We start from the raw sequence: 27,306 nt of genomic DNA, 5'->3' as shown, positions 1-27,306 counted from the left end.
CTTCTCTTTTCACCCCTATGTTTTCATTTTCTTCATTTTCCCCTCCTAGCCCCTCTCCTAAAACTCTGTCCTTCTATTTCCTTGATATTTTCCTCATCTCTCAGCTCCCACCTCCAAATTATTTCTGCAGCTCTTCCCCCAACCCTGTCCTTCTATCTTCCCACCCTTTCTGGCGATCTCTTTCCTCTTCATCATTTTCCCCTCAGCCCCGCTTCAAGGCCTGTTTCTTGGCCCCTCCGGCCCCTATCTACCCCTATTCTCTGACCTCCAATCCCTCCTTCCCCATTGCTCCCATCCCGCCTTCCCGGTCCTCCTCTCCCCTTCCATTTCAGCTGCTCCCCTCCCTGGCCCCAGCTCTGCCCAGCCCCCCCGCCCCTCCCCCCTTCTCTCCCCCACAACTGGCCCTCCCCATCCCCTCACCACCGTACCTCTGAAGGGGGCATAGGACATCGCGGGGATGCTCCCCCGATGGATGGAGGCGCGAGACCTGCTCATCAGGCCTGGGGGGGAGGGGGCGGGGGGGGCCGGGGGAGAAAGAGAGGAGAGAAAGAGGGGGAGAGAGAGGGGGAGAAGGAGGAGGAGGTGGAGGAGGAGGAGGAGAGAGGAGCGGAGAGGAGCGGAGAGGAGCAGAGAGGAGGAGAGAGCCAACGGCAGCAGCGGCAGCAGGGAGAGGGGGAGAGAGAGAGAGAGAGCGAGAGAGAGAGAGGGGGGGGCGGGGGAGCGAGCGAGAGAGGAAAGAGCAGGAGGAGGAGGAGGAGGAGAGAGTCTCTGCAGCCCCCACCCCTACTCAGTGAGAACCAGAGAGGGAGAGACCCCTGACTCAAAAACACACCAGAGAAAGAGCAGTTCTAAAGATGCAGACCCCAGACCCTGAGATGGGGAGACCCCAGACCCACAGAGAAAGATACCTTGCCACCCGGGGTGGTGGGAGGGCGGGGGATAATCTGAGGCACAAACCCAAAGTCTAGAGGAAAAGAGACCCCAGTCTCAGAAAAAAAGACCCCAGACCCCCCCGCCCCCGACTCTGAGAGATGGGTCAAAGGTCAAACTCTGAGCATCCAGTCTCAGAAAGGTTCTCCATAGCCACAGAAATCTTGGACTCAAGACTCAGACGGTGATCTCAGGGACTGAGACCTAAGAACTAGACTCAAAGAAATAGATGAGACCCAGATTCAGAAAGAACCCAGACCTAGAATTAGGTCTTTGAGAACTCAGACCCAGAGAGAGATATGAGACCCCAGACTTAGATCTCAGAGAAAAGAAACTGCAGACTCGGAGACTGACAACTCGAGAGACACAGAAACTCCAGACCCTGGGGGCGGTGGGGGCGGGGCCAGAAGAGACACTCAGTTAGCCCGGAGATGCAGAACTCAGAGACCCCAGACTCATAAAGAAAAGTTTCTACGATCTCTGAGAGAGGGTGATCGCGGACCCAGAAACCCCCTAAACAAAAAACAATGAAACTCAGTCCTGAGAAAGATGCCAATGCAAATACTGAAAGACCCCACACAGATCTATCTCAGAGACAAACTCCAAACCCAAAGACAGAGATCTCAGGGAGACCCCAGCCCCAGAGAGGTAGGTATGAAAGAACTCAGCCTGGGAAATGCCCAGGCATACCCACAGAGCAGACCAGAGACCCCAGACCTAGGAGGGAGGGGGAATACTGGGTAGGGGGTGACGCAAGAGCGTTTTTCTCCCTGCCTCCTCCCACCTATTTCTCCTCTCATTGGCCCCTGTCTCCATTTTTGGGTCACAGGATGTGCTTGGGCCCCAGGGAGGTTATGTAGGACAGGTCCTGGCTCCTAGGGGGATGGGTTAAGGGAAGGAGACCCAAGACTGAGAGGTAGACCTGTCCCGGAGAGTGAAACAGCAAGGGGATAAGGGACAAAAGGACCATCACTACTTCCTGGTGTCCTCTCCATATCCCCAACCTGCAGCCCTTCCCCCACACCCCATACCGATTCACCAGTCTGTCTCCAGCTTTGGGGTTTCAGTTAAGAGGGCTGACCGCCCTCAGCCCCATTTTAATCATCATCTATCCCATTTACAGGGTCTCACTCTGTCCTTTTTTTAAAATGCATCTTTCCTTACCTAGGCATGGTCTTGCCATGCCGTGTCTGCCTAATCACTCCCCCCTACCCACGGACAGCTGGTTCCTCAGGTTATACTTGTGCATTCCCCAATTCAGGCATCTGTCACTCCTAACCAAAATGGCAGGGGGCGTTCTCTCCACCCCCCGAGGTTGAATCTCCTAAGACCCTCCCACTCCTTAAGGCCTCGGGAACAGTGTAGGGGCTGTTACTAGGCACATTCTGGGGTTTAAGGATGACTCCCCACTCCACAACCTGACGCATCGACTCTGCGGGGTCTCCAGACCCCCTTTCCTTGCGCCAGGTCTCTCATCACGTGGCCTGCGAGGCTGTCCCGCGATTGGTCTCTTCGCGTAGCTCATTGAGGTACCGCCGCCTGAGGGGACCGGCCCCCTCACGTGACAGTGGAACGCCGCTGCGGCTCTCCTCAGCCTGCAATAGGCCGTTTCCGGTTTACACGGAAACGGGTGTCCCATTTCCGTGCACGTCTGCAGATCCGGCTGTTGATTGGTTGGATCCCTCTTCGCCCTTCCCTCACTGGGAGGCGGGACAAACTGGGCCACGTGAGGGCAAGGATTGGCTGGCTCTGGGGGGTTAGGGTGGTCCGGCTTCTACTGTCACGTGGTCAGCGCTGTTTTCTTATCACGTGGCTGCTGCCCAGGTAAGAAGAGGCCGCCCTTCCTAGCTTTGGGGCCCTTTCTCGGCGTAACGTGTGGCCTTTGATATTCAACTCTCCTCTACCAGCATAGGCTGCATGAGGGGGGGGCGGGCTCCCGCATTCCTGCTCGGCGGAGGGGTGAGTGACTGGCCCCGCCTCTTCCGGTCCTCGAAGCTTCGACCACCACCCGCACCCCAAATCGCAGAGGTTGGCCCGGGAGGAGGTAGTGAAAACCGAGTCTTTGTCTTAATTTTACAAGATTCTCTCTCAGCTTCAGGGACCTTTTCCTTCGGGGTGCAGAAGAGGGAAGGCAGAGCCTGAGTGTCTATCCAAGCAAAGGGTTCCCGGGGTGCAATTTCCTGGGGTATTTATGGGAAGACACAGAATTCACCTCCTGCTCTCAGGCCGCTCTGCTCCTGTCGCTTCTTTGGATGCCGGCCCTGCTGCCTGTAGTCTCCCGCCTTCTGTTGCTACCCCGAGCCCTGCTGTCCATGGCTTCAGGAAGCCCCCCGTCCCAGCCCTCCCCGGCCTCGGGCTCCGCCTACGTTGCCGGCTCGGTCTCTGCAGCCTTTGTCACCTGCCCCAACGAGAAGGTCGCCAAGGAGATCGCCAGGTGGGGACCTCAGTGTGGAGCGAGGAAGGATGCTTAGGAAGGGAGAGTTGGAGGTGGGGGAGAAGAGTGCCCTCCCGCTGCTTCCTGCCTGTCTCTGGGCTGCCAGTGCAAAAATCCGGGTCACGGGGTCTCTAAATGGTGCTGTCTCTTCACCTTCAGGGCTGTGGTGGAGAAGCACCTGGCAGCCTGCGTCAACCTCATTCCTCAGATTACATCCATGTGAGTCATAGAAGCTGGGGGGTTAACCTACCTCTCGGGTCTGAGAGTAGTATTTGGCAGTATTTTTCCTTGGGGGAAATCTTTGCTGCCACAACGCTCTCTTCCTAACCTTTTCAGCTATGAGTGGAAAGGAAAGATTGAGGAGGACAGTGAAGTGCTGATGGTGAGAAACGTTCCCTCACCCAACATAAACTTAATTCCCTGACCGCTTACTTTGATCCCTGTCCCTTGTCTGAAATCATGAAATCAATTTCACCCTTTGATTCAACTGTCTTCCCCCCCCTTAGATGATTAAAACCCAAAGTTCCTTGGTTCCAGCTTTGACAGATTTTGTTCGGTGAGAACTTTATGGGTAGAGGTGAGGGTGTGTCCTGTGGGGTGAGACTTGCTGGGCAGTCTAAGGGGGTGGGCTCCTTCGGGTAAATCTTTGAGTGATCCCCCATCTTTTTCCCAGTTCTGTGCACCCTTACGAAGTGGCCGAGGTGATTGCATTGCCTGTGGAACAGGGGAACTCCCCGTACCTGCATTGGGTACGCCAGGTTACAGGGTCAGTTCCTGAGTCCGGCACAGCCCCACCGTGATGAGCTTTTGTTTTTGCCACGTTGCCTTCATATACTTCAGTGCCCCCTGCCTTCCAGGTGATGACTGGACCCTTAATAAAGCTTTAGTTCTGTCATTTTCCTTTTTCCTTGTCAAAAGTGAATTTGGTTGGGAAGAGCAGAAGTGCTTCTAGTCCCTTTGTTCTCATCTTTCAGAATGACTCAGAGCTGCTAAGTTTGTTTATTTATCTTTATTTCAATGATACAGAGCCCAGGATCCTTTATCATCCTCCCCTCCTCAGTCTCCGTCCCCAGGGGTTAAATAATTTTTAAAAATATTTAAAAAGCTGTAACAAAATAACATCAAAGGAAATGGGAAGAGGAATGGGGGAAGGGTCAGGAATCATGAAGGGAGTAGAGAAGAGAGAGCCTCTTCCCCGACCCCCCACCTGGATTCCAGCCTGGGCAGTAGGGCGAAGTACCCCCTACCGCCCCAGGTACATCCCAGCTGTAGGTGAGGTCAGAGGTCAGGGTATGAAAGTGCCGGTGTATGTGAATGGGGAAGTAAGTGGGCAGAGGCAGGCTGTTCAGAAGATGCCCCCTCCTCCCCACTCAACCAGGTACTGCACAGAGCCATCAGGCCGTACTCTCCGAGCAAGGACCCGGACGGGGTCCCCTCGGGACAGGTAGCCGACCCCACCTCGGACTCCTCCCCCAGTTCCAGGAGACAAACTACGGCACAGGGGAGAAGGGGGTGCTGAGCGTCTAGGAAGACCTGGGGAGGGGGCTGGGACTGAGGAAGATGAGGCAGTCATCGAGTGGGGGGCACTTTTAGGGAGGTCTGTGGGAAAACCAATGTGAAGTTCCAGGGGTGACCTAGGGAGAGAAGGCAATTGTCAGTCCAGACGGAAATTAAGGACTGACCAGAAATGGAGGCCGTATGTGGATTAGAGGAACAAAAAAAACGGTTAGAGACCAAGGAACTTAAAGAGCACAGAGGCGAAGAGCACAGAGGTATCACAGGTAAAGGAGTAGAATCTCACCTGTCTGGGGGTTCACCATCCCCAGAGGTCCCTGCGGTGCTGGCAGAGGGGTGGAAGGAAGCGAACATCCGGATGGGACTGCTGGGGTTGGGGGAGGGGGAAAGTCAGGACCCGAAGCAGGGGAACAGGACCCTCCCCTGAGAAGGGCAGAGCTCAAACACTGCCCTCAAGGAACCCCTGTCCCCAGAATACTGGGAAGCAGACATTGGCTCTAAGTGTCTCTAGGAAAAGAAGTGGGCAGCCAAGGGAGAGAGGGGAAAGAATTCTGGGTGAGAAAGTCCAGAAGATGTAGACGACTGGAAGAGAGGTGTTCCAAGGGAGCACACCTGGCTGGAGGCAGGAGGTGCACTGACCTGGGCAGGCAGCGGGCATCTGTGGGCCGGAAGTTGTAGCCGCTGCTGCCCTGGTAACTCTGGTTAGGGCTGGAGGGTGGTGGAGACACTGAGGCCTAGAAGGAGCAAAGGACTGAGAGATCATCCTTGATGTCTTCCCACACCACCATCTGCCCCACGGGGTGCCCCTGCCCTTGTACCTGCAGTGCCCTCTGCAGACGAGCCCGCTCCCTCTGCTCCTGGGGCTCGGGCTGGTTGCGCACTGCTGAGGGTGGCCCCAGCTCCTCCATTTTCCCCTTCTGCCTCCTCCTCAGGGGCTCTGGCTCCGGCCTCCGGCGCTTCCCCAGGGGACGTGAGACCCCTCCCCCAGGGCCCTGCCCTGAAGGGAAGCTGTAAGAGGCCTCCTTATCCCCCCAGCCCCCTCCCGGACACCCCAAGACCTCCCCATTTCCATACATACACCCTGAGAATTTCCCCATCCCCCCTGGACCAGTGACCTGGTGGGGGCTCCATCTCCAGTAGGGGGCTCCACAGGGGGAGGGATCCGAGCATGGAGACCAAACAAGCATTTCCTCTTCTTAATCTCCCTCCCTGAAATGAAACTGGGGTAAGGAGAAAAATAATATAAGGTCAGTGCCGTAGACAAGGGACCCTCCTATGCCATTACTCAGTCCTTTTCAGAGGTGATCTTCTAGGTGGGCTGCAGCCCCTCCCCTCCCAGGCTGCCATACCATATCTCCATCTCTTTCTGAGCCTTCCTCCAACTCACCGGTCCTTGTGGCTATTGAGAGCAGAGAGGAGCCTGGAAGAACGTTCTCCCTTGGGGGTGTCTGAGAGCTGGGGGAGGGGAGAGAAAATGGGATCAGGGGAGCAGTGATTCCCTCCCTCCCCCTTTCTCCATATCTCCCTGGTCCACCCTGACCCCCAGAGCTGCACTACGCCTTACCTCCCCAAGAAGCAAACTGTCCCAATTTTCAGAGGTGAAGGGGAGGATCTCACGGTCAAAATCAAAGTATTTTTTCTTACAGCAAACGCTGAGGTGGTAGAGGACAAGATGAGCCACGTCCACCCTGGAGAAACATTAACTTGTCAAGGTGGTAGAAGGGTTACAAAAGCCAGGGGGTGTCCCAAGACGGGGGGCTGGGGCCTGTAAGGTGAAAAACTGGGGGTGTTGCGGGAGGAGTTACGCTGAGGTCGTGCCCCATCCAGCTCACCACCGAAGCTGTAGCCTCCGGACCTTCTCAGGGCCCCCCCGACACACACAGCATTCAAACTCATAGAACCTGGACATGGACAAGAGGGAGAAAAATACTTTTTACAGGAAAACTACATCATGCTGGTGGGGGGGGACTCCCAAACAAGGACCGGGCCAACAGGTAAGCAAAGCTGCAGAGGTTGGGAAGAGACCAGGTCTGGGATGGGAGGGTGGGGAATGGAGGTGATGGAGCAGAGCTCTTGGAGAGCCCAGCCAGGCTCACCTGTCCCCGTAGAGGAGGGGCTTGCTCAGACACTGGGTGCAGGCCTCATGGAACCACTGTAGGCAGCTCCTGCACTGCAGCATCTTCAGGTTCCACCTGAGGGGAAACACAGGACCAGTAACCCCCAAATACTCCTCCTTAACTGCCCCAAACCCTGCTCACCACCTTCTCCCACACCTTCAACACTCCAGCCAGCCACCCTGTTCTTTCTCCTTCGTTCCCTGCATCCACCCCCCCCACCGCCCCACAACTTATTCCCTAACCCCCGCCCCTCACTACTCACTCCCCAGGGCCACCACAGTAACAGTAGCTCTGCTGCCGGTTGCTCAGATGCCCAGCGTCCCAGTCCAACCCCTTTAGTCCGTACGGCAGGGAGAGCTTCATGCCCAGCATGGCCCGGGCATAGGGGCCCTTCTTCAGCGCACCTCCCCTCTGCAGGTGGAACAGGCAGGCGGCCTCAGGGGTGGGGGAAGAAAGGACTTGAGAGAGGCTGGGGGTGGGAGGCTCCCACAGAAAGGTGCCTTTACCTTGGTAGCGATGGCAAAGACGCACTGGCGGCAGACCCAGGATGTGCCCTCTCCCTCTCCGGGGGCTGGGGCCCTTGGAACGTGGCAGTCCTGGTGATAAGCTGAGTAACGATAATATTGATAGACCACTCATTGTGTTGCATACCTGTCTGCACTAAGTGTTGGGACAGGAGGAGTCTTACCCATCTCATTTCATTCTTGACCGTGGTCCTGCTGGGGTGGGCATGTTACCTTTATTTTAATAGCAGGTGAGGCAGCTGTGGCTCTTAGAAGTTTAGGGACTTGCCCAAGGTCATATGGGTAGAAAAGGGTGTATTTGAACTACTGTCTGCCTGCAGAGCTCACACGTCCCATCCCATGTTTGCCACTCCCTGTGCTGGAAGGGAGTGAGTTTACAGGATTGAGGAGATGGGCCAGAGCAGTGACTTGGGGACTCAGGCCAGGACAGGTGGTATAAGGACCAGTGCTAGAGGGAAGGGTGAGAGGCAGCCTGGAAGGCCCAGGGCAAGCTGGACCATTCAGGTGTCCCGCTCTCTCACCGTGGCGACACTTCTCACAGCTGACCAGCCGGTTCCCAGGGACCACAGTCTCAGAGCGACATACACAGCAGAGGAGTTCCTCCCCAGGGAGGGCAGCTGTGAAGAACACAGTGTCAGAAGGCCTGTCCTTAAACCCTTTCTGCCCCCCACACCAGGTTTTTGTTTTCCACGGGATGCACACCCTCAGGCCTCTCACCAGGGCTGATGTCTTTCCATAGAACCAGAAACTGGGAATCATCCTCAAACTGGACCAGACACACCTCCCGAGCACTGTCCACCTGGAATGGGTGAGCACAGAAGATCAATTGGAAGTCAGAACTAGATAAGGGAAATGAGAAAAGGTGAGAAGTCAGAGATCAAAGGTCTTACCTTTTTGATGGTCCCCAAGTATAGCAGCCCATCTGTCCATCTGGCCAGCACATCTTGACCCTCCCAAAGTCGAGGCCTGGGGCCTGAGGTGGGAGCAGGGGAAGCTGGGTCCCAAAGTGGGGGGGCACCAGAGCGGCTCAGCCGGGGGAGCTGTGCCATTGCATTCTGGGGGGGTCTAGCTAGAAGTGGGATGGGAGGAGAAAGTTATGAATACTGAGGAACTGGTCCCCATTTTCTTTGCCTATTTTTCTGTCAAGGACTCAAGCAGGTGTGCCCCCAGTCTCCATTTCCCTGAGACACCTAGATGGGAAACCACTGGGCCCCCCTCCCGAGCTTCTTGACTCCAGCTCTCCCAACACAGTCACCACTGGCTCTCTTCTCCCTACCCACCCCCCGCACCAACCTAGTTCTCTAGTTTCCCAGCTTCCAGAGCTCCCCTGGGACGTTATATCCTGGCCTTGAGATTTTAGCAGAAACGATGGTTGCAGAGGCAAAGGTTACCACTCAATTTCTACTACCACCTTCTATTGCTGTTTAGACGGACCATAATTGGGGTACTGATTCCCAGAGATGTGTTTTAGGAGCTTTTTCTGGAGATGTTTTCTAGAGTGGAAACGGTTGCTTCCCGGGCCCGCGTGTCTCATTCAGAACAATCATCTTGATGCCAGGTTATGTCAGGTTACCCTTAAATTCGGGGCTCCCGCCCCCGGGTTAGATAACTTCCCTGAGTGTCCCGGGAGGGGGGCGTGTCCCAGTCTCGGTCTCTACTCCCCATGACGGTGAGTCCGAGAGGGTACTTGAGTCGGCCCGACCCGACCCGATGCCCGGGCGGCGCGGCTCTCCCGCCCGCGCCCTGCGCGCCGACCCCCGGCTCCCTGCCCCCCCCCCCCCCACGGGCGCCTCCCGCCACCTCCTTACCAGTGACAGCTGGGGCCGCCGGGAGCCGGGCAGAGGCAGACGTGGGAGACCGAGGCGAACCCCCCGCGCGGGGAGGGCACGTCTGGGCGTCGGGGGGCGTGCAGGCAGAGACCGGGGGGTCCCCAGGCCCAGCCCCTCCGTCCCGGCGGCTCTGGGGCGTATGACGCAGCAGCCAAAGCAGCGGCAGCGGCAGGAGGAGGAGGCGGCGGGGGGAAGGAGGGGAGGGGAGGACTGGGGGGAAGGAGGAGCCGGGGGTAGGGGGGCGGGCCCCACCTCACCCCACCTCCCTCACCTCCAACAGGCCTGGAGGGTGCAGAGCAAGCGGCGCCTTCTCCGCGGATGGGGCGGGCAGACTGTCAGACCCGGCGGGAGAGGGAATCCCCGCAGCCCCATCCTCCAAAGGGAGACCTGCCCTCGGGGCAGGAGGAAATCCCCCCCTCCCAGCCGCCGGCCTCCGGCCGGGCCCTCACCCCATGCGACATCCGTTAACTGCCCCCCCAACCTTCAGGGTCATTCCAAGTCCCACCCCCCCAGCCCCAGTTCGCGACCCCGCCCTCCACTCACTTCTCATTGCCCCCGCCACGCCCTCCTCCCTCGAGTGCCCCGCCCCCCTCGCTGTGCCTAGCTGCCCCCCCCCCGTCGCCGCGCTTCTGCGCACGCGTGACCCCTCCCGCGCGCGCGGCACCTGGGAGGACCCAGCCCCTCCTTTACGGGGCGGTGGCCCTCGGCGGTTGGCGCGAGGGAGTCGGGGCTTGCGTCCCGCCCCGCGCTTCCAAGGCGGGTCCACGGACCGGGAGGGCTAGTACCGAGGCGGTGACGCAGCCAAGAGCCAGCCAATGGGCAGCGGGCGGGGCCAGCCCCAGCGGTTCGAACGGGAAGGCAGGGAAAGAGCGGGAGGAAAGAGCCAGCAGTTTGTGAGAGGGAGCGCCAGCCCCGCCCCTGGGCTCGGGTTCCTACCTTCCCACACTCGCCAGAGGAGTTCCTGCCCCGGGCTGGGGTGGCCCGTGGCAAAGGGGAAACAGAATTAGTGACTGTAGATACCTAGTGGGCAACTCCTAGACGTGGACGACGGGGGCAGGGTATGGGAGCTGGAGGCCACCCAACTCCGGGGATGGTCTGTTAGGGAGAAAAGCCGAAGCCCTAACCCCGTGAAACACACACAAATGCTTGGCAGAATGGAAGATCCACAGTTCCCATCTTTACAGGCATGAAAAATATCTCCCTTATTGGGCAACCGCTAATAAAACCTTTATTTAAAAAAAAAAAAACAACAAAAAACCCTCTTCTTTATTTGATAGGTCCAGGTATCACAGTGCCCCCCTCCCAATAAAGCACCCCCCACCGCCCCCCTTCCCCGTGTGTGTGTCTCTCTCTCTCTCTCTCTCTCTCACACACACACACACACACACACACACACAATCTAGATCCGTCTTCATTTCCTATTGGCCTGGGCAGTACCAATAACACACTGGTTCACCTGCGGGCAGGGGGTTTAGACAAACAAAAAAAGTCTTCAGAGTAACCAAAAGAACAGTTTTCTCCAAATCACCTCCCAACCCCCAATATTAGGGCTGCCCTCAGAGAATCCTAAAGTAAGGGCTCTGAAAGGAGGTTCAGGCTGGTCTCAGTTCTCCCATGCCCACTAGGTATTCTAGGTCTGGAAGAGGAGGAAAGGCCTGAGAAGGGACAAAAGCCCCACACAGGAGCAGAGAGAGGAGCTTCTGTTTCTAGCAGTACCTCGGACTAGACACCCCCAAAGCCCTCCCAACACTAATGCTTAATAAGCTAGATAAAACAAGAACAACACAAATTTAGGAACCAAGGCTACTTGGAAAATTAACGATTCCGAGCCTAGGGGAGGAAATGTACAAGATAGATCTGGAGTAAAGACTACTGGGGACCTATCTAAAGGACACAGGAGCCAAGTTGGAGCTTCCACTGGCCAAAGATGGGCAATTTGAGCATCAGAAAGAATAATGACAGCAAAGGATATATACCAAAAGTACAAGTATCTGTAAGATGTTACCTCCTGGATAAAAAACTCACTGTTCACCTTTGAAAGTTGCCAAGATACCAACTTATAATACTGAAAATTGATAAAGAATCTAGCATTTATTCCATCTTACCTGTATGGACTGAATTTCAGAATAACCAAATAGATGGCATGGGGGAGTTATTTATAGAAGAATTGTGATTAATAAATGTAGAACAACTGAGAAAATTAGAAAATCACCATTTAAAAAAAATCACCATTTAAAAACTCCCTAATAATAGATCTAGATAGCATCACTGATAAAATCACTAGGGGAAAAAGTTGATAGGAAGTTTTTAAATGGATAGATCAGGCTGACAATACCCAAATCCAATGATCAATTTTTATATCATTAAAAGTGGAACAATTAGGGGGAGGGGGGAAAAAAAGTGGAACAACTAGATACTAGGTGCCTCCTGATATGATGCAATAGAAAGCGTATCACACCATTGAAGTTTTTTCCTAAGAAATTTAAACCTGATTCAAATCAAGCCTCTAAATCTACAAAAATTGTGAAGGAAAGAGGAAGCAACCAGCCAAAATCTAGAATATGGTATATTCTATAGGACAAATGACCCTACTTCTTCAACAAATAAATGCTATAAAAGGGGATGAGATTATTATAGATTAAAAGAAACTCAGACTTCTCTGGTGGCGCAGTGGTTAAGAATCCACCTGCCAATGCAGGGCACACAGGTTCAAGCCCTACTCCTCGGGAAGATCCCACGTGCTGTGGAGCAACTAAGCCCATGTGCCACAACTACTGAAGCCCGTGCATCTAGATCCCGTGCTCCGCAACAAGAGAAGCCACCACAGTGAGAAGCCCACGCACCGCAATGAAGAGTAGCCCCGGCTCACCACAGCTAGAGAAAGCCCGTGCACAGCAACGAAGACCCAATGCAGCCATAAATAAATAAACAAAAATTTAAAAAGAAACTCGAGACAATTTCAACCAAATGAAATGGGCGGCCCTTGCTTTGATCCTGAACAGAGCAAACCTAATGTATAAAAGGCATTTCTGAGACAATAGGGAAATTCAACATCAACTGGGTATTAGAGGATATTAAAGAGTTCATGTCGTAGGGTGTTAATGATGTTGCCTAGTGGGCAACTCCTAGACGTGGACGACGGGGGCAGGGTATGGGAGCTGGAGGCCACCCAACTCCGGGGATGGTCTGTTAGGGAGAAAAGCCGAAGCCCTAACCCCGTGAAACACACACAAATGCTTGGCAGAATGGAAGATCCACAGTTCCCATCTTTACAGGCATGAAAAATATCTCCCTTATTGGGCAACCGCTAATAAAACCTTTATTTAAAAAAAAAAAAACAACAAAAAACCCTCTTCTTTATTTGATAGGTCCAGGTATCACAGTGCCCCCCTCCCAATAAAGCACCCCCCCCCGCCCCCCTTCCCCGTGTGTGTGTCTCTCTCTCTCTCTCTCTCTCTCACACACACACACACACAATCTAGATCCGTCTTCATTTCCTATTGGCCTGGGCAGTACCAATAACACACTGGTTCACCTGCGGGCAGGGGGTTTAGACAAACAAAAAAAGTCTTCAGAGTAACCAAAAGAACAGTTTTCTCCAAATCACCTCCCAACCCCCAATATTAGGGCTGCCCTCAGAGAATCCTAAAGTAAGGGCTCTGAAAGGAGGTTCAGGCTGGTCTCAGTTCTCCCATGCCCACTAGGTATTCTAGGTCTGGAAGAGGAGGAAAGGCCTGAGAAGGGACAAAAGCCCCACACAGGAGCAGAGAGAGGAGCTTCTGTTTCTAGCAGTACCTCGGACTAGACACCCCCAAAGCCCTCCCAACACTAATGCTTAATAAGCTAGATAAAACAAGAACAACACAAATTTAGGAACCAAGGCTACTTGGAAAATTAACGATTCCGAGCCTAGGGGAGGAAATGTACAAGATAGATCTGGAGTAAAGACTACTGGGGACCTATCTAAAGGACACAGGAGCCAAGTTGGAGCTTCCACTGGCCAAAGATGGGCAATTTGAGCATCAGAAAGAATAATGACAGCAAAGGATATATACCAAAAGTACAAGTATCTGTAAGATGTTACCTCCTGGATAAAAAACTCACTGTTCACCTTTGAAAGTTGCCAAGATACCAACTTATAATACTGAAAATTGATAAAGAATCTAGCATTTATTCCATCTTACCTGTATGGACTGAATTTCAGAATAACCAAATAGATGGCATGGGGGAGTTATTTATAGAAGAATTGTGATTAATAAATGTAGAACAACTGAGAAAATTAGAAAATCACCATTTAAAAAAAATCACCATTTAAAAACTCCCTAATAATAGATCTAGATAGCATCACTGATAAAATCACTAGGGGAAAAAGTTGATAGGAAGTTTTTAAATGGATAGATCAGGCTGACAATACCCAAATCCAATGATCAATTTTTATATCATTAAAAGTGGAACAATTAGGGGGAGGGGGGAAAAAAAGTGGAACAACTAGATACTAGGTGCCTCCTGATATGATGCAATAGAAAGCGTATCACACCATTGAAGTTTTTTCCTAAGAAATTTAAACCTGATTCAAATCAAGCCTCTAAATCTACAAAAATTGTGAAGGAAAGAGGAAGCAACCAGCCAAAATCTAGAATATGGTATATTCTATAGGACAAATGACCCTACTTCTTCAACAAATAAATGCTATAAAAGGGGATGAGATTATTATAGATTAAAAGAAACTCAGACTTCTCTGGTGGCGCAGTGGTTAAGAATCCACCTGCCAATGCAGGGCACACAGGTTCAAGCCCTACTCCTCGGGAAGATCCCACGTGCTGTGGAGCAACTAAGCCCATGTGCCACAACTACTGAAGCCCGTGCATCTAGATCCCGTGCTCCGCAACAAGAGAAGCCACCACAGTGAGAAGCCCACGCACCGCAATGAAGAGTAGCCCCGGCTCACCACAGCTAGAGAAAGCCCGTGCACAGCAACGAAGACCCAATGCAGCCATAAATAAATAAACAAAAATTTAAAAAGAAACTCGAGACAATTTCAACCAAATGAAATGGGCGGCCCTTGCTTTGATCCTGAACAGAGCAAACCTAATGTATAAAAGGCATTTCTGAGACAATAGGGAAATTCAACATCAACTGGGTATTAGAGGATATTAAAGAGTTCATGTCGTAGGGTGTTAATGATGTTGATAGAACTTTACTTGGGGACTTCCCTGGGGGTACAGAGGTTAAGAATCCGCCTGCCAACGCAGGGGACACGGGTTTGAGGCCTGGTCCGGGCAGATCCCACTTGCCGCAAAGCAACTAAGCCCCTGCACCACAACTACTGAAGCCTGTGCGCCTAGAGCCTGCGAGCTACAACTGCTGAAGCCCGTGCACCTAGAGCCCATGCTCCCATGAGAAGCCACCGCAATAAGAAGCCTGCGCGGTCCCCGCTTGCCGCAACCAGAGAAAGCCCACGCGCAGCAATGAAGACCCAAAGCAGCCAAAAATAAATAAACTAAAAAAAAAAAAAGAACTTTACTTGAACTTGCAAGACTGCAAGGGAAATCCTGATTAAAGTAGACCAGGGCAGGGTGCTAAGGTGGCTGACTACTACCATGGCAGCAAGAGTGCAGAAGGGCACACAAGATCAGAGACCCTGAATAAAGCCAGAACATATCATAGGACTATACCCTCAGGAAAACAAGTAACCAGAGGAAAAAATTACCCTCTGGAGGCAGACAGTAAAGAAATATCCTGACTTAACTCTAGTAGAGGGAGCTTAAGTCTCCTAGAGAATTCATGGCCATGGACACAGCTGATCTTCGTGGGGATTGGAGCCTAAATTCACACTATTTGGAATAGTGTGAAAAACCTGTACGTCTCTGATACAGGAATTCCATTTCAAGGACTCTCTCCCTAGATAGTTAGATGTAACTAAACAAATATAAAATGATAATGTACAAGGTTAGCCAACATGGCCTTGTATGTAATAGTAAAAGGGTGGAAATAATCCAAGTGTCCAGTAGAGGGAACTGGTGGATAAACTTTGGTGCATCTACACAGTGGAGTCCTAGGCAGATGTAAAAATAATGGGATCATCTCTGTGCTGGTGGGGAATAATCCTGGGGCTGTCTTGTTAATCAAAAAAAAAAAAAAGAAAAAAGCACAGGACAACATAATATATGACATAATATATGAGAGGGGGAGAAGAGACGTCTTATATAAGGAGGGAAATCCCATGCATGTTGCTTGTATTTGCAAAAAGAAACATTGGAAGGATAAGTAAAATGATAAATGATGAAAATGATTACTAGGGCAAGTGGGGAGAATGGGGACAGGGGCAGTGGTTAAATCTCACTTGTTGTATATAGCCTTCTATTGATATAGTTTTGACCTTTCAACTACCTATTTTTAAAAACTTAATTAAAAACCCCCAAAAGTCAATAGTTAAAAAAAAAAAAAAAAAAAAAGGATCCAGGTAGGTAGTGCCCCAGATGCCTGGCAAATGTACATCCATTCTGGATGAACCGTGCCCCCTGGCCTGAAGGACAGCAGGGTAGGGGTGGAGAAGCCTATAATTCCCAGGAGGCCTGACAGGGATGGGACTGGTAGTGACCGCACCTTGGAGGCAAAGCGTAGGGAGTTGAGGGACTCGGAGACGTTCTCTTCTAGGGGGGAAATGTTCACAAACATGAGCCTGTGGAGAGAGAGGGGGCCAAGCCCCAGCATCAGTGGCTGGGCAGAGCCTGGACCAGGTCTTCACAGTGTTGCCTCCCCCACCCTGACCCCAACATTGTGGTTCCCAGCCCACCCCTTCCCCTCACATCTTAGCGCTGCCGCCCAGAGAGTTCTGCAGCAGGTAGGTCAGCTTGCTGTTCCGGTAAGGCACGTGGGACTCCTAGAGGGTTGGGGGGGACAGGTGGTTAGGACAGAGCTGGGTTCAGCATGGCCAGCCCCAACCTCTCCGTGGGTCTGCCTGCCCCCACCCCCATTACTACCTTGTTGCTCAAGGCCATGATGACCAGCCCCAGTGTGGACAGGCTGCTGTTAATGGCCTGCGTTTCCCGAAGGCGTTCCCGCTCCCCAGGGCCGAGGGCCAAGCCAGGGTCTAGCCGCTCACTCCCAGCCAGGTCCACAAGGCTGAGGGGGGCCGCGCACTGCAGGCCTCGGCCAGCATGCTCCCCAGAGATCTGCAGCTGGAACACACTGTGACTTCGCGACGATCGTTCATTCTGGGCTGTGCGGGCCACAGCCCGGTTCTGGCGGGCCAGATGGAGCAGGGCCTCCACCTGGGGATGGAGAGCAGCAAGAGGCAAAGGCAGGCAGAAGTCAGTACATAGCTAGGTCAGGCAAGGCGATGAGCAAGACTCAGCACCTGCCCTCCTGATGCTTTCTTTCTAGCCAGCAAAAGAATAAGTAAAATACACAGTGTGTCCGAGAGTACTAAGGAGTAAAATAAAACAGAAAAATAGTGTGTGAGGGTGAAGGCTGCAATTTTAGAAAGGATGGCCAGTGGGAATTCCCTGGTGGTCTAGTGGTTAGGACTCTGTGCTTTCACTGCCGGGGCCCGGGTTCAATCCCTGGTTGGGGAACTAAGATTTCACAAGCTGTGCAGTGCGGCCAAAAGTTAGGGAAAAAAAAAAGGATGGCCAGGGATGGCCTTAATGCCTTAAAATCTTAAGCGAGGGAGCAAGCCCTTCCAGGAGAAGAGCAGGAATGTTCAGGCAAAGGAGACAACACGTGCAAAGGCCCTGATCTGAGGGTGTGACGAGCTGGCTGAGGAACAGCCAGGAGGCCAGCATGGATGTCATGAACTGAGCAAGAAGAGTGGGCAGAGGTGAGACCTGAGATTGACGGGCAGGGCCCAGTGGCACCCACTTCAGCAGGCCCATCACTTCTCTCCACTCCTTGGTTCCACAAAAGCGGATGCACCTCATAGCCCACCAGCCAAAACTGAATGTGCAATCTACCCTCACCACTCACCCTTCCTCATCCTCAGCATTCTCCTGCCCTTGCTTGTCCACCTCCATCCTTGTCACCCTGCCCATGCCTCCCCAGTGTCCAGGCCTAGTGCCCCTCAGCACTTACCTCTCTCTCACAGGAGACAGGAACATATCGGGCGTTGGTGACAGTAAGCTCCTCGCTCCCCGGCCCTGCCCGGCGAATCTCACACTCACCCCCATGGCCCTTCCGGGTCCCAGTGGCCAGCAGGTCTCGGACAGTCTCGTTGTAGATCTCTACGTAACTTGCCACAAAGCTGTAGGTCCAGCCCTGGCCACTTAGCTCCTGGGCCACAGAGAAGAGGTGCCGCAGGGCCCGAGGGATCAGCCCCTCCACCTGGGGGTCTCCCCCAGGCCCACCCTCCATGGTGAAGGTCTTGCCGCTGCCTGTCTGGCCGTAGGCAAAGATGCATACTGGGTAGCCATCCAGGGCTGACTGGACAAGCATGGAAATCTCTTCAAACACTTCTTCCTGTCCACACCCTGGTGGGAATACCCGGTCAAAGGAGAAGTCATGGCGGGTGGGGGCGGCTGGCGCCCCACTCAGGGTCCCACGCCGCTCATCAGACCGGGAGAGGCTGAGTCGGGTTGGAGGGTCAGAGGGCCCGCTGGGGCCGGAGGGAAATAGCAGGAAGCCAGGGGGTGGGGTGGACTCCCCTGGAAGGACGGGGCGGACCCGGCAGAAGACACGGACATTGCCTTTGAGTTCCTGCAGCTGGTTGTGTAGCCGCCGGCGCTCCATCTCGAGCCCATGGAGACGTTCTTCCCGCTTAGCCAGTAAGGCCGCCTGGGCCGCAGCCTCCTGGCGCAGGGATGCCACCTCCGCTTGGCTGCCCGACAGAGCAGCTTCTGATGCCTGTAGCCTCCTCTGTCCAGAACAGAGCAGACACAGAGGGTGAGATGCAACCAAGAACAAGAACAAGTCATGATGGGATGGCGGGGTGGGAGGTGGGCTGGGCCCTGACCCAAGGACTTGACAGTCTGGTAAAGAAAGAGATAAGGAAATAGGAATCATAGTACTAGAATAGGGAGTGCTATGGGAGCATCCAGAAGCGGCAAAAGGAGGATGATATCTAGGCTGACACCCAAAAGTATGAGAGTGGACCAAGGGAAGGATGGAGTGCAGAAAGAATATTCCACAAAGAGGGACGTGTATATGCAAAATGCCCTGAATTGAGAATCGAGTCATTTGAGAGACTACAAGTAATGCAATCTAGTTGGTGCCCGCCAAGGAGTCAAATGGATGAGAAGAAGGAGAGAGAATGCGTGAGAATTTTTATCAGGAAAAGAGAGAGAAAGAAGAAAGGGGGAGGAGAAGTAGAGGCAACACAGACCCGGGGGAGATACGGAAACAGAGTCAGGATAGGGTGAAGTGGGGCAGAAAGCAAGACAGAGTCAGGAATGGGCGGGGGGGTGGGGGCGACGGGGGAGCAGGGTAGGGGACGGAGGTGTACTGCCAGAGAGAGGTGGTCAGGGATTCGAAGCCCAAAGTGACTTCCGGGCAACCTAGAAAGAAGGGTCAGCATTTGGCGAGAAGCTGGCCCTTACCTCCTGCTCCTCCAGAAGGGCAGCCAGTCCCCTCCGCTCCTCCTGCAATTCCAGCTGTTCTTTCTGGAGCTCTTGCACTAAGCCCTCCTGCGTGCCCAGCCGCTCTTCCAGCTCCAGGACCTGGGCGCTCAGGTTCCCCAGCTCCCGTTGGCCCTTTTCAGCCTGGGCCCGCATCCTGGCCAACTCCTCTTCCAGTGTCCTGCGCTCTGCCCCCAGGGCCGTGGCCTGTTGCTGGGCCTCCCTGAGCTGGTTCCGCAGCTGTTGGTTCTCCTGGTCCAACATCTGGGTCCTCTCACGGCAGCATTTCAGCTCTGCGTTTAGGTCACATAACTGACCCTTTAAGTCCCAGGCCGGACGTTTGCTGGGTTTCTTCCTTCCCACCACAGGAGGAGGAGCTGTTGCTAAGATGGGCACAGAAAAGACAAAGGTCAGGGAACTCCTGCCTCTGTCTCACTCTCTCCTCCCTCCTAGCCTTTAGGGCCTCCACAGCTGACCCTCCATCTCCTTCTTCTTCAGACAGGGAAGAAACCAAAAGGATTTTTCTGGGTACTCACCACCTCCTCTTCCCTATCCCAGCCTCTCACCCAAGGATTATATTTGTCACCTACTGCCAGGCTTCTGGGCAGGAACAGCAGGGCCTGGCTTCTGATTCTTCAACACTAGAGAATTGGGGAGGTGACATAAGGAATTATAGCATCAGGGTCCCTCCACCTCCATCCTTCTCTCTTTACCCTCAATCCCTTCTCGGCCCCAGCTCTTAAGCACTGTTACCTGTGGCGATAGCTGTGGAACATCGGGGTCCTGTCTTCCTGGGAATTTTCAGCACTGTCGGGAGATTGGAGAGAGGAAAAGCAGAGTCATGATTCTCAGGGTGGCATATACTCTGGCTGGGCCAAAGGCAGAGGAGCTGCTTTTTCAGAGGATTAGAAGAAATAAGATAACTTCCTTCTTCCCTTAAATCTGACCAACTCCTAGAGATAGCCTTCCTAGGACCAACAAGCCAAGAAACAAGTTGGATCAAGACAAGCAAAAAGAGCAAGGGGGCAGAACCAGGTGTAAAGTACGCTAGCATGTGTGTAAAACATGTTGAGGAACACGCCCATATTTGCTTGCAAACCCACAGAACATCCCTGGAAGGACTCACAGTTGCCCCTGGCGGGGGGACTGGGTGCCTGGGGAACATGGGCAGGAGGGAGATTTTTCACTGTATAACAACTTTCGTGCCTTCGGAATTTTGAAACAAGTGAAACATATTACCTATTCAAAATAAGCTAAGATTGAATGAAAAGAAAAAGAAAAAGAAATAAGTCAGTTGAAGAGAACTGGACTTTGTGCCCTGGAGCCCACCTGCGGTCTGGCCTTGTGTCTGTGGCACAGTGGTGAGGGCCATTGCTCTGGGGTGGGACGTGGCAACTTTGGTGCCCAGGCCTCGTGTCCTTTTCTGGGGAAAGACAAGGATGGGGGGGCGGAGTCCATAGTTACCCTCTCTGATGGTTTTATACACACACACACACACACACACACACACACACACACACACACACACACGTACATGGATTTCCAAACCCAGCTCACCTTCTCAGGCTCCAAGTCCTCCTCCATCTGGTCGGGACCCCTCTTCAGCCTGCTTCCCGGGAGAGGGAGCCGGGAAGGGGCTTTGGCCAGGGCTCTCTTCAGCTCTATGTTCCCCTTCACGTCCAACAAGGGGGACCTCTGCTGGGAAGAGACAGACCCTTCAGACAATACCCTGTGGCCCAAATGTCCCAAGAACTCCCGTTTATGGCCCCCCAGCCTAATTCCCATCACCACCACAAGCATTATATGAGTACCTCTTGTCCCACAAACTGCGGCTCACAGATGATGTGCCGTCTAAAAACCATGGAGAGAGGTGGGACGTAACACAATCCCTAAGGGAATAGCTGGACAGATGCTGAATTTCAGCTAAGTTTAAGGCCAGTACTTAAAAAAGCAGGGAAAAGGAACACTCCTTTCGGAAGGCAAAACCTTAAGCTTGCACATGGTACAGCTGGGAAACCACTCCGCCCTTTTAAGGAAAGCTGAGATCATAAACAAGGGAGAGAGTTGGAAGAATATGGTTGAAGACTGGGTAGGAGGAGCAGGTAACATTTATTAGGAACTGTTTCAAATGCTTTATCTGTATCAACTGACTTAAACCTCCCAGCCCACTGAGGAGGAGCTATTATTAGCCTCTTTTGCAGATGAGGGAAGGAAGGCTGAGAGGTAAACTAGCTGGTCTAAAGTCATCAGTGAATAAAAAGCAAAGCCAGGGTTAGAATCTAGACAGTCTGGTTCTGGAGGCCATGTTTGTAACCACTTGACCACACTGTCTCATAGGGCATTGATGCCAAGCTAAGGAATTTAGGCTTTAGTCCTGCATATATGGAGAGCCAGATACAGTTTCTGATCAGGCATGTGAAAAACATACAAAAGAGCCTATTATAAATAATAATAGGGACTCCCCTGGTGGCACACTGGTTAAGAATCCACCTGCCAATGCAGGGGACATGGGTTCGAGCCCTGGGCCAGGAAGATCCCACATGCAGTGGAACAACTAAGTCCATGAGCCACAACTACTGAGCCTGTGCTCTAGAGCCCGCGAGCCACAACTACTGAAGCCTGCGCACCTAGAGACCGTGCTCTGCAACAAGAGAAACCACCGCAATAAGAAGCCCGTGCACAGCAACGAAGAGTAGCCCCTGGTCACTACAACTAGAGAAAGCCCACGCGCTGCAACGAAGACCCAATGCAGCCAAAAATAAATAAATTTATAAATAAATAAATAAATAATAATGAGGTGTAAGTAGGCTGACTTGCATGGGGAAGACGAGGAAGCAGGGGCATGACCAGTCTGGAGACCACTGAAGTACAGGTGTGAGGTAGGGGCGTGGGAAAGAAAGATCCTCTCCTCTAAGCAGCCCAGTTCAGTGCCTGGGGATCATGCCTACCCTATGGTTACTCCTATGTAGAATGACCAACTATTCTGGTTTGCCAAGAACTGAGAGGTTTCTTGGGACACAGCATTTCAGTGTTAAAACCAGGTCATTCCTATGCAAAACAGCAGGTGGTCACCCTACTCCTATCCCACCATCAGGAAAGCACCATGTATAGATCAACTTCTGATTTTCACTATAGGTAACTATTAATTCCAAGCCAATCTCTCTCTGCCCTTCAGTTTACTTCATTCATTCAATATTTACAAAGTTCCGATTACATGCCAGGAAATGATCTGGATTCTGGAGTAACAGACGTGGTCCCTGCCCTCAAGATTGTGACAGGACAGTAGGCAAGCGAAGCATTTAAAGAGATGATTAAATCTTTACCAAGTGCTATCATAAAAGGATCCCAAAGGAGGGGGTGGGCATCCAGTTTAGATAGGGAGTGTCAGACACAATTCTACAAAGTATTTTTAGGCCAAGCCTTGAAGATGAGGAAGAGTTGGCTTGACGGGCTTGGGCCAAGGAGGAGCATTCCAAGCAGAAAGCAAGGAGAGGGACTTGTAAGGAATGACAAATTATTCTGTTCAAGTGAACACAGGGATGTGCATAGAAAGTGGGGAGAGGAGAAGAGAGGTAGAAGGGAAAGACCGTGGCAGTGGTATGCTGCGATAAGGAATCCGGGGTCTACTGAAGACAAGAGGGACACTGATGATTTTTAAACATGAGAATAGTATGACTCGATCTTTATTGAAAAAGTGGACTGTGCGCAATGCAAAGAATGAACGGAAATAGAAGATGAGGGTTATCACAGCAGAGGGATGGCGTCATTCCTTCATTCATCCATTCAACAAGGATTTGTTGCACTAGATTTGTTGAATGACTGCTCTTCTAGGCTCTGGGGTGAGAGTAATGAATGTAAAGTCCCTGCCTGCCCAGAGCTTACTTTCTAGGGCAGCCTTTCCAAACTGGGGTACAAGAGAATTAAGCTCTACAGAAAATGATCTGTTTTCTCAATTCTCCCAAGAATATAAAAACAGTTCTTACCATTCTAGGTGCCTCAGAGAGAAGTTAATGCATTAGATACAAAGGATGCCTTAGGGCATTAGATCTTAATTCTCATGGAACTCAGTTGAGAGGGGATGTTCTAAGAGTTTGATGGCTAAGCAGAGCTGGCGTGGGGGTGGGGGGGAGTAGCTAGAGGTCAGGCAGTGAAGGAGATGGAGTCCAGGCTGACTCCAAGAAGCCTGCCCTGGTTCCCAAGATCCTGCCCTGGTTCCCAAGATCACAGAAGGAAAATCTGGGTTTGTTTGTTTTTTAATTAAACTTCTCATTTTAAAACCATTGTAGATTCACATGCAGTTGTAAGAAATAATATGGAGAGATCTGAGAGTGCCTGAAGGGCTAATTTTTAAGAGATGCTAAGTTCAACTTTGGGAAAGTGAGGTTGAGGACGTTCACAGAACATCACTAAAGAGAAAACTCTGAAACAATTTGATATCCTGGTTTTTAAATTTTTAGTTTATTGATTTATTGTCTTTCCTAACATTAGACTGTGAGCATCACAAGAATATGCCTGTTTTGTTCACAACTATAGAACCAGAGTGCCCAGTACAATGTCTGCTACATGGTAGGACTCAATACTTTTTTTTTAAAATTTTTGGCAGCGCCGAACAGCTTGCGGGATCTTAGTTCCCCGACCAGGGATCAAACCTGTGCCCTCGGCAGTGAAAGCACGGAGTCCTAACCATCGGACTGCCAGGAATTCCCTCAATACATTTTTCAAGGAATGAAATTAGATGTCCACCAGCAGGGAAATGCTCAAATAAACTGCAATACATCCAAACCATTGGCTCCTATACAAATAAAAAGGAAAAAAAAAGGTGGTGGTGTTCTCTTTTCCTGCCACCTGCAGAAATGTGCACAAAGAATGCTGATTTTAATTCACTTTAATCAAATGTAGTATGAAAACTAAATTTTTCTTTTAAGTATTTCAAGGTCAAACACTGCATTTTTAAATTACCTGTGACCTTTGTTCTCCCTACACTACCATAGTGGATCAACTAAAGACCTACCTCCCTGGAATTTGTGTGGGTTCAGAAAATGTGTTCAAAGGTTTGTTTATACAGGACAACTCCTAAGAGTACAGTATTTATTTTTCTCCCATCAATAAAGCTAGACAGGATGACTCCCAACTTTCCACAATAAGCATATGCATTTAACCTTCTATAAAAACAGATTTTCGGGGCTTCCCTGGTGGCGCAGTGGTTGAGAGTCCGCCTGCCGATGCAGGGGACGCGGGTTCGTGCCCCGGTCCGGGAAGATCCCACATGCCGCGGAGCGGCTGGGCCCGTGAGCCATGGCCGCTGAGCCTGCACGTCCGGAGCCTGTGCTTCTCAACGGGAGAGGCCACAGCAGTGAGAGGCCCGCGTACCGCAAACAAACAAACAAACAAACAAAAAACAAACAGATTTTCATGGAACCTCTCCTATACCCACTTCCCAGGATCAGAGATGGATGCCCTGCTGCTAAGGAATATCCTGCACGTGCGCATCCGCTCCCACCCTCACCACACAGGAACCGCACTCCAGAAAGCCCTCCTTCTCTCCTCTGCACCAGCATTTTCACTCTCTCCTGGATCATTCCAATCAGTATATAATACATGCTATTATTACTTCCAACCAAAAAGAGTTTTTCTCTAACCCTGTCCCAGTCAGGCTTTCACTCCCACCATTCCACCAAAACTGCCCTCAAGGTCACAAGTCTGCTTGTGTTGCTAAACCAAGTCTTCATCTTTTTGTTTCTTGACCCATCAGCAGCATGTGATGCAACTGATCACACTCTCTCTTCCTTAATACACTCGCTTCATTTAGCTCCTGGGAGACCATCCTCTCCTGGTTTTCCTACCTGGCTGGTAGATACTCTTCGTCTCCCCAAACTTTAACAGTGGTCTTTCTAGTCTCTATCTACACTCTAGGCCACTTCTATGGCTTTAAACACCATTCATATGCTGACAACTCCCAAACTATTGTCTCCAGCCCAGACTTTGACCCTGAAGTCATATGGAACTAACTTTCTCAATGTCTCCACTTGGAAGCCTAATAAACACATCAAACAATGCATCCAAATCTTAACCTCCTGACGTCCAACCCTCCTTCAACCTTGCTCTCTTGCAGCTTCCTCCATCTCAGTTGATATAAATCCATCTTTCAGCTGCTCAAGCAAATACACCCAAAGTCCTCTCATTCTCTTACATACCACAAAGTCTAACATCAGCAAACGTGGCCAACTCTATCTTCCAAATAGATCCAGAATCAGACCACTTGTTACCACCTCCCCTGCTACTACCATGATCCAAGTTACCATCATCTGTCACCTGGATTATCACACTCTACTGGTTCTCAACTAGGGATGGTTCTCAACTAGGGATGACTTTACTCCCCAGGGGACGTTTGACAATGTCTGGAGACACTTTGTCATGATTAGGTGGGGGTTGCTACTGTCATCTAGTGGGTAGAAGCCAGGAGTGCTGCTAAACAACAGACAACTTACAGGACAATCCCCCCTGCCCCCCATAAGAAGTCAATAATGTGAAAGTTGAGAAAACCTGCTCCATTCCTAAAAGCTCTCCTTGTTTCTATCCTTTCTCCCTTACAGTCTAATCTCAATGCAGCTGCTAGAGTGGTCCTCTTAAATTGTAAGACAGATCTTGTCTCTCTTTGCTTAAAACCATCCAGTGATTCCCCATCTCACTCAGAGGAAAAAAATCAAAGTCTTCACAACGGCCCCTGCGAGGAGCAATGCGTTCAACAACCCCCTCTCTGTTACATGACATCCCTTCCCACAACCTTCCCCGTTGCCCATTCCATTTCGGGTTTGCTACACAACTCTAGTGGCTTTGCTCCAGCGGACTCCCTCTGCCTGGAATGATCTTAATAACTACTTGCCTGTTTCCCTCACCTCTTTCAAGTCTTTATTCAACTCTCACCTTCTTAATGGAGCTTACTAAGACAACACAATTTAACAGTCTATCTTGCCAGCTGGCCTCCCCTCCCTCTCTTAATCTGCTCAAAATTTTCCTTTTCTCCATAGCCCTTATCACCTTCTTAACAGCATTTATATAATTTACTTATCACATATTGCCTGTCTCCCCATGGAATGGCAGCTCCATAATGACCGGGATCTCTGCTTGCTCACTGCTGCATCCCAAGCACATAATAGGTGCTCAGTAAATATGTGATGAAGAAATATGAGAAGGTTTCTATTCTTTTTCACTGTCACATCACACTGCTCTGCTCTCTGGCTGGCAGGATACAAAGAGTATCTCTTCAAGTTGAAACCTGACTTTGGGTAAATCTGAATGTGAAATACTAGTAAACAGAGGATTCAGGCAGGAGGCCTTTTCTGGCACCAGAAGTCAACCCACTCTCACTGTCACAAACACACCTCTCTCCACTGGAGAGGGGAGGCTGCAGGTGGTTGTGAGGTGCGGCAGGGCACTGATGAGAGAAGAAATTAAGTTAACCAGTCCCACTGAGCAGAGATCTCTGCAAAACCTGGGGAAGGAGAGATAATGAGGAGTCCTTCAGTTCACAGTACTGCATTCCCCCTCTCCCCTTCCTACACCCCGAAGAGGCCGCAAAGAGGAGAGAGGACACGAAAGGACATCAGCAGGGATTTGGCCTCAGACACCACTTCCCATAGAGCTAGTGGTCATCTCAGAACTCACACTGCAATAGTGAGTAGGAATGGACAGTTGGGAACGTGTTCAGACAAGCCTGAGAATTCGAAATGGGAAATCCTGTAAACATGAAAGTGAGCAAGGGCGTGGGGGACTCCCTGAAGCTGCGGGAAGGCAGGCGGACTCCCCCCACCCCCACTCCTGGGGCTGCTCCCTGCCTTCTCCACTCTCCACCCCTCATCCCTTTCCACTGTGCGGGGACGCACGACCTTGGCCCTGCAGGCAGGCAGAACTGAGGCCGCCGGCACGTCAGCACTGGGGGGTGGGGCGGCCAGCTGTCGTCCCCGCGCCGACCCCTACTCACCTGCGGCTCCATGTCCAGCTCCGTGCCACACACGGCAGGGAAGCGCAATGGAAGAGGACAGGGCGCCGGGGTTCCCGGGACCCGCGTTCCCTCGCGCGCTCGCGACACAGAACACGCGCGTTCCGGGCTCCGGCGCTGCCACCCCGGCGCCACACCCGCCACTTTTGAATTTCAACGGCCGCCACCCTGCTCACCTCGCTCCGCACTCAGGGGCCAATCGTCGCCGCCGCCACAGCCGAGGGCCAATCGCAGCGCCCTCCACCTCCCGAGGCCACACCCCGCCCGGCCACCGCCTTCCCGTTCCTGCTTCCCCTGCCCAGGGAGGCAGGCGGGTTAGTCACACTTCCGGCCTCACTGTTTCTTTTCTCACCCCACCCCTCCTCTAGCGGGAGTCGCGCTGGACTTCCGCTCGGCTCCCGGCCGCC

The 27,306-nt window shown here is 52.0% G+C and overlaps 3 protein-coding genes across 18 annotated transcripts; 1 reads left to right on the top strand and 2 right to left on the bottom strand.

The window, feature by feature from the left end:
- Positions 1–2,633: 2,633 nt before the first annotated feature.
- On the top strand, positions 2,634–4,259 carry CUTA (cutA divalent cation tolerance homolog). Of its 4 annotated transcripts, none has more exons than XM_007128838.3 (6): positions 2,634–2,754; positions 3,156–3,364; positions 3,524–3,583; positions 3,701–3,746; positions 3,871–3,920; positions 4,038–4,259. In XM_007128838.3, exons 2-6 carry the CDS (start codon positions 3,183–3,185, stop codon positions 4,162–4,164), a joined length of 465 nt encoding a protein of 154 aa, XP_007128900.1. In that variant the 5' UTR covers positions 2,634–2,754; positions 3,156–3,182; the 3' UTR covers positions 4,165–4,259. The 4 variants fall into 4 exon arrangements, with proteins under 4 accessions (XP_007128900.1, XP_007128899.1, XP_028335152.1 ...); XM_007128837.3 differs by lacking the exon at positions 2,634–2,754 and adding an exon at positions 2,764–2,889; XM_024121927.2 differs by lacking the exon at positions 2,634–2,754 and adding an exon at positions 2,894–2,974.
- A 97-nt stretch (positions 4,260–4,356) lies between these two features.
- Positions 4,357–9,559, bottom strand: PHF1 (PHD finger protein 1). 10 transcript variants are annotated; one of them, XM_007128831.4, is made up of 15 exons: positions 9,329–9,559; positions 8,411–8,589; positions 8,238–8,319; positions 8,042–8,137; positions 7,503–7,603; positions 7,259–7,407; positions 6,976–7,071; positions 6,712–6,780; positions 6,444–6,567; positions 6,267–6,334; positions 5,995–6,099; positions 5,698–5,887; positions 5,492–5,613; positions 5,166–5,246; positions 4,357–4,998 (listed from the first exon to the last, which is right to left on the bottom strand). In XM_007128831.4, exons 2-15 carry the CDS (start codon positions 8,567–8,569, stop codon positions 4,710–4,712), a joined length of 1,731 nt encoding a protein of 576 aa, XP_007128893.2. In that variant the 5' UTR covers positions 8,570–8,589; positions 9,329–9,559; the 3' UTR covers positions 4,357–4,709. The 10 variants fall into 10 exon arrangements, 8 of the variants coding, with proteins under 8 accessions (XP_007128893.2, XP_007128894.2, XP_007128896.2 ...); XM_007128832.4 differs by having other exon boundaries at positions 5,519–5,613; XM_007128834.4 differs by lacking the exon at positions 5,166–5,246 and having other exon boundaries at positions 5,519–5,613.
- A 3,123-nt stretch (positions 9,560–12,682) lies between these two features.
- KIFC1 (kinesin family member C1) lies at positions 12,683–27,038 on the bottom strand. 4 transcript variants are annotated; one of them, XM_028479366.1, is made up of 11 exons: positions 26,882–27,015; positions 20,458–20,595; positions 20,230–20,323; positions 19,654–19,707; positions 19,491–19,541; positions 18,883–19,283; positions 17,423–18,202; positions 16,333–16,623; positions 16,159–16,232; positions 15,956–16,031; positions 12,683–12,884 (listed from the first exon to the last, which is right to left on the bottom strand). In XM_028479366.1, exons 1-11 carry the CDS (start codon positions 26,891–26,893, stop codon positions 12,840–12,842), a joined length of 2,016 nt encoding a protein of 671 aa, XP_028335167.1. In that variant the 5' UTR covers positions 26,894–27,015; the 3' UTR covers positions 12,683–12,839. The 4 variants fall into 4 exon arrangements, with proteins under 4 accessions (XP_028335167.1, XP_028335166.1, XP_007128891.2 ...); XM_028479365.2 differs by having other exon boundaries at positions 12,799–12,884; positions 20,458–20,598; positions 26,882–26,977; XM_007128829.4 differs by lacking the exon at positions 12,683–12,884 and having other exon boundaries at positions 12,896–16,031; positions 20,458–20,598; positions 26,882–27,038.
- Positions 27,039–27,306: the final 268 nt, after the last annotated feature.

The sequence above is a fragment of the Physeter macrocephalus genome, chromosome 18 (genome assembly GCF_002837175.3).
Source record: "Physeter macrocephalus isolate SW-GA chromosome 18, ASM283717v5, whole genome shotgun sequence".
Classification (NCBI taxonomy): domain Eukaryota; kingdom Metazoa; phylum Chordata; class Mammalia; order Artiodactyla; family Physeteridae; genus Physeter; species Physeter macrocephalus.
The sequence above is the reverse complement of the archived record's forward strand: the minus strand, read 5'-3'. Positions and strand labels throughout refer to the sequence as shown.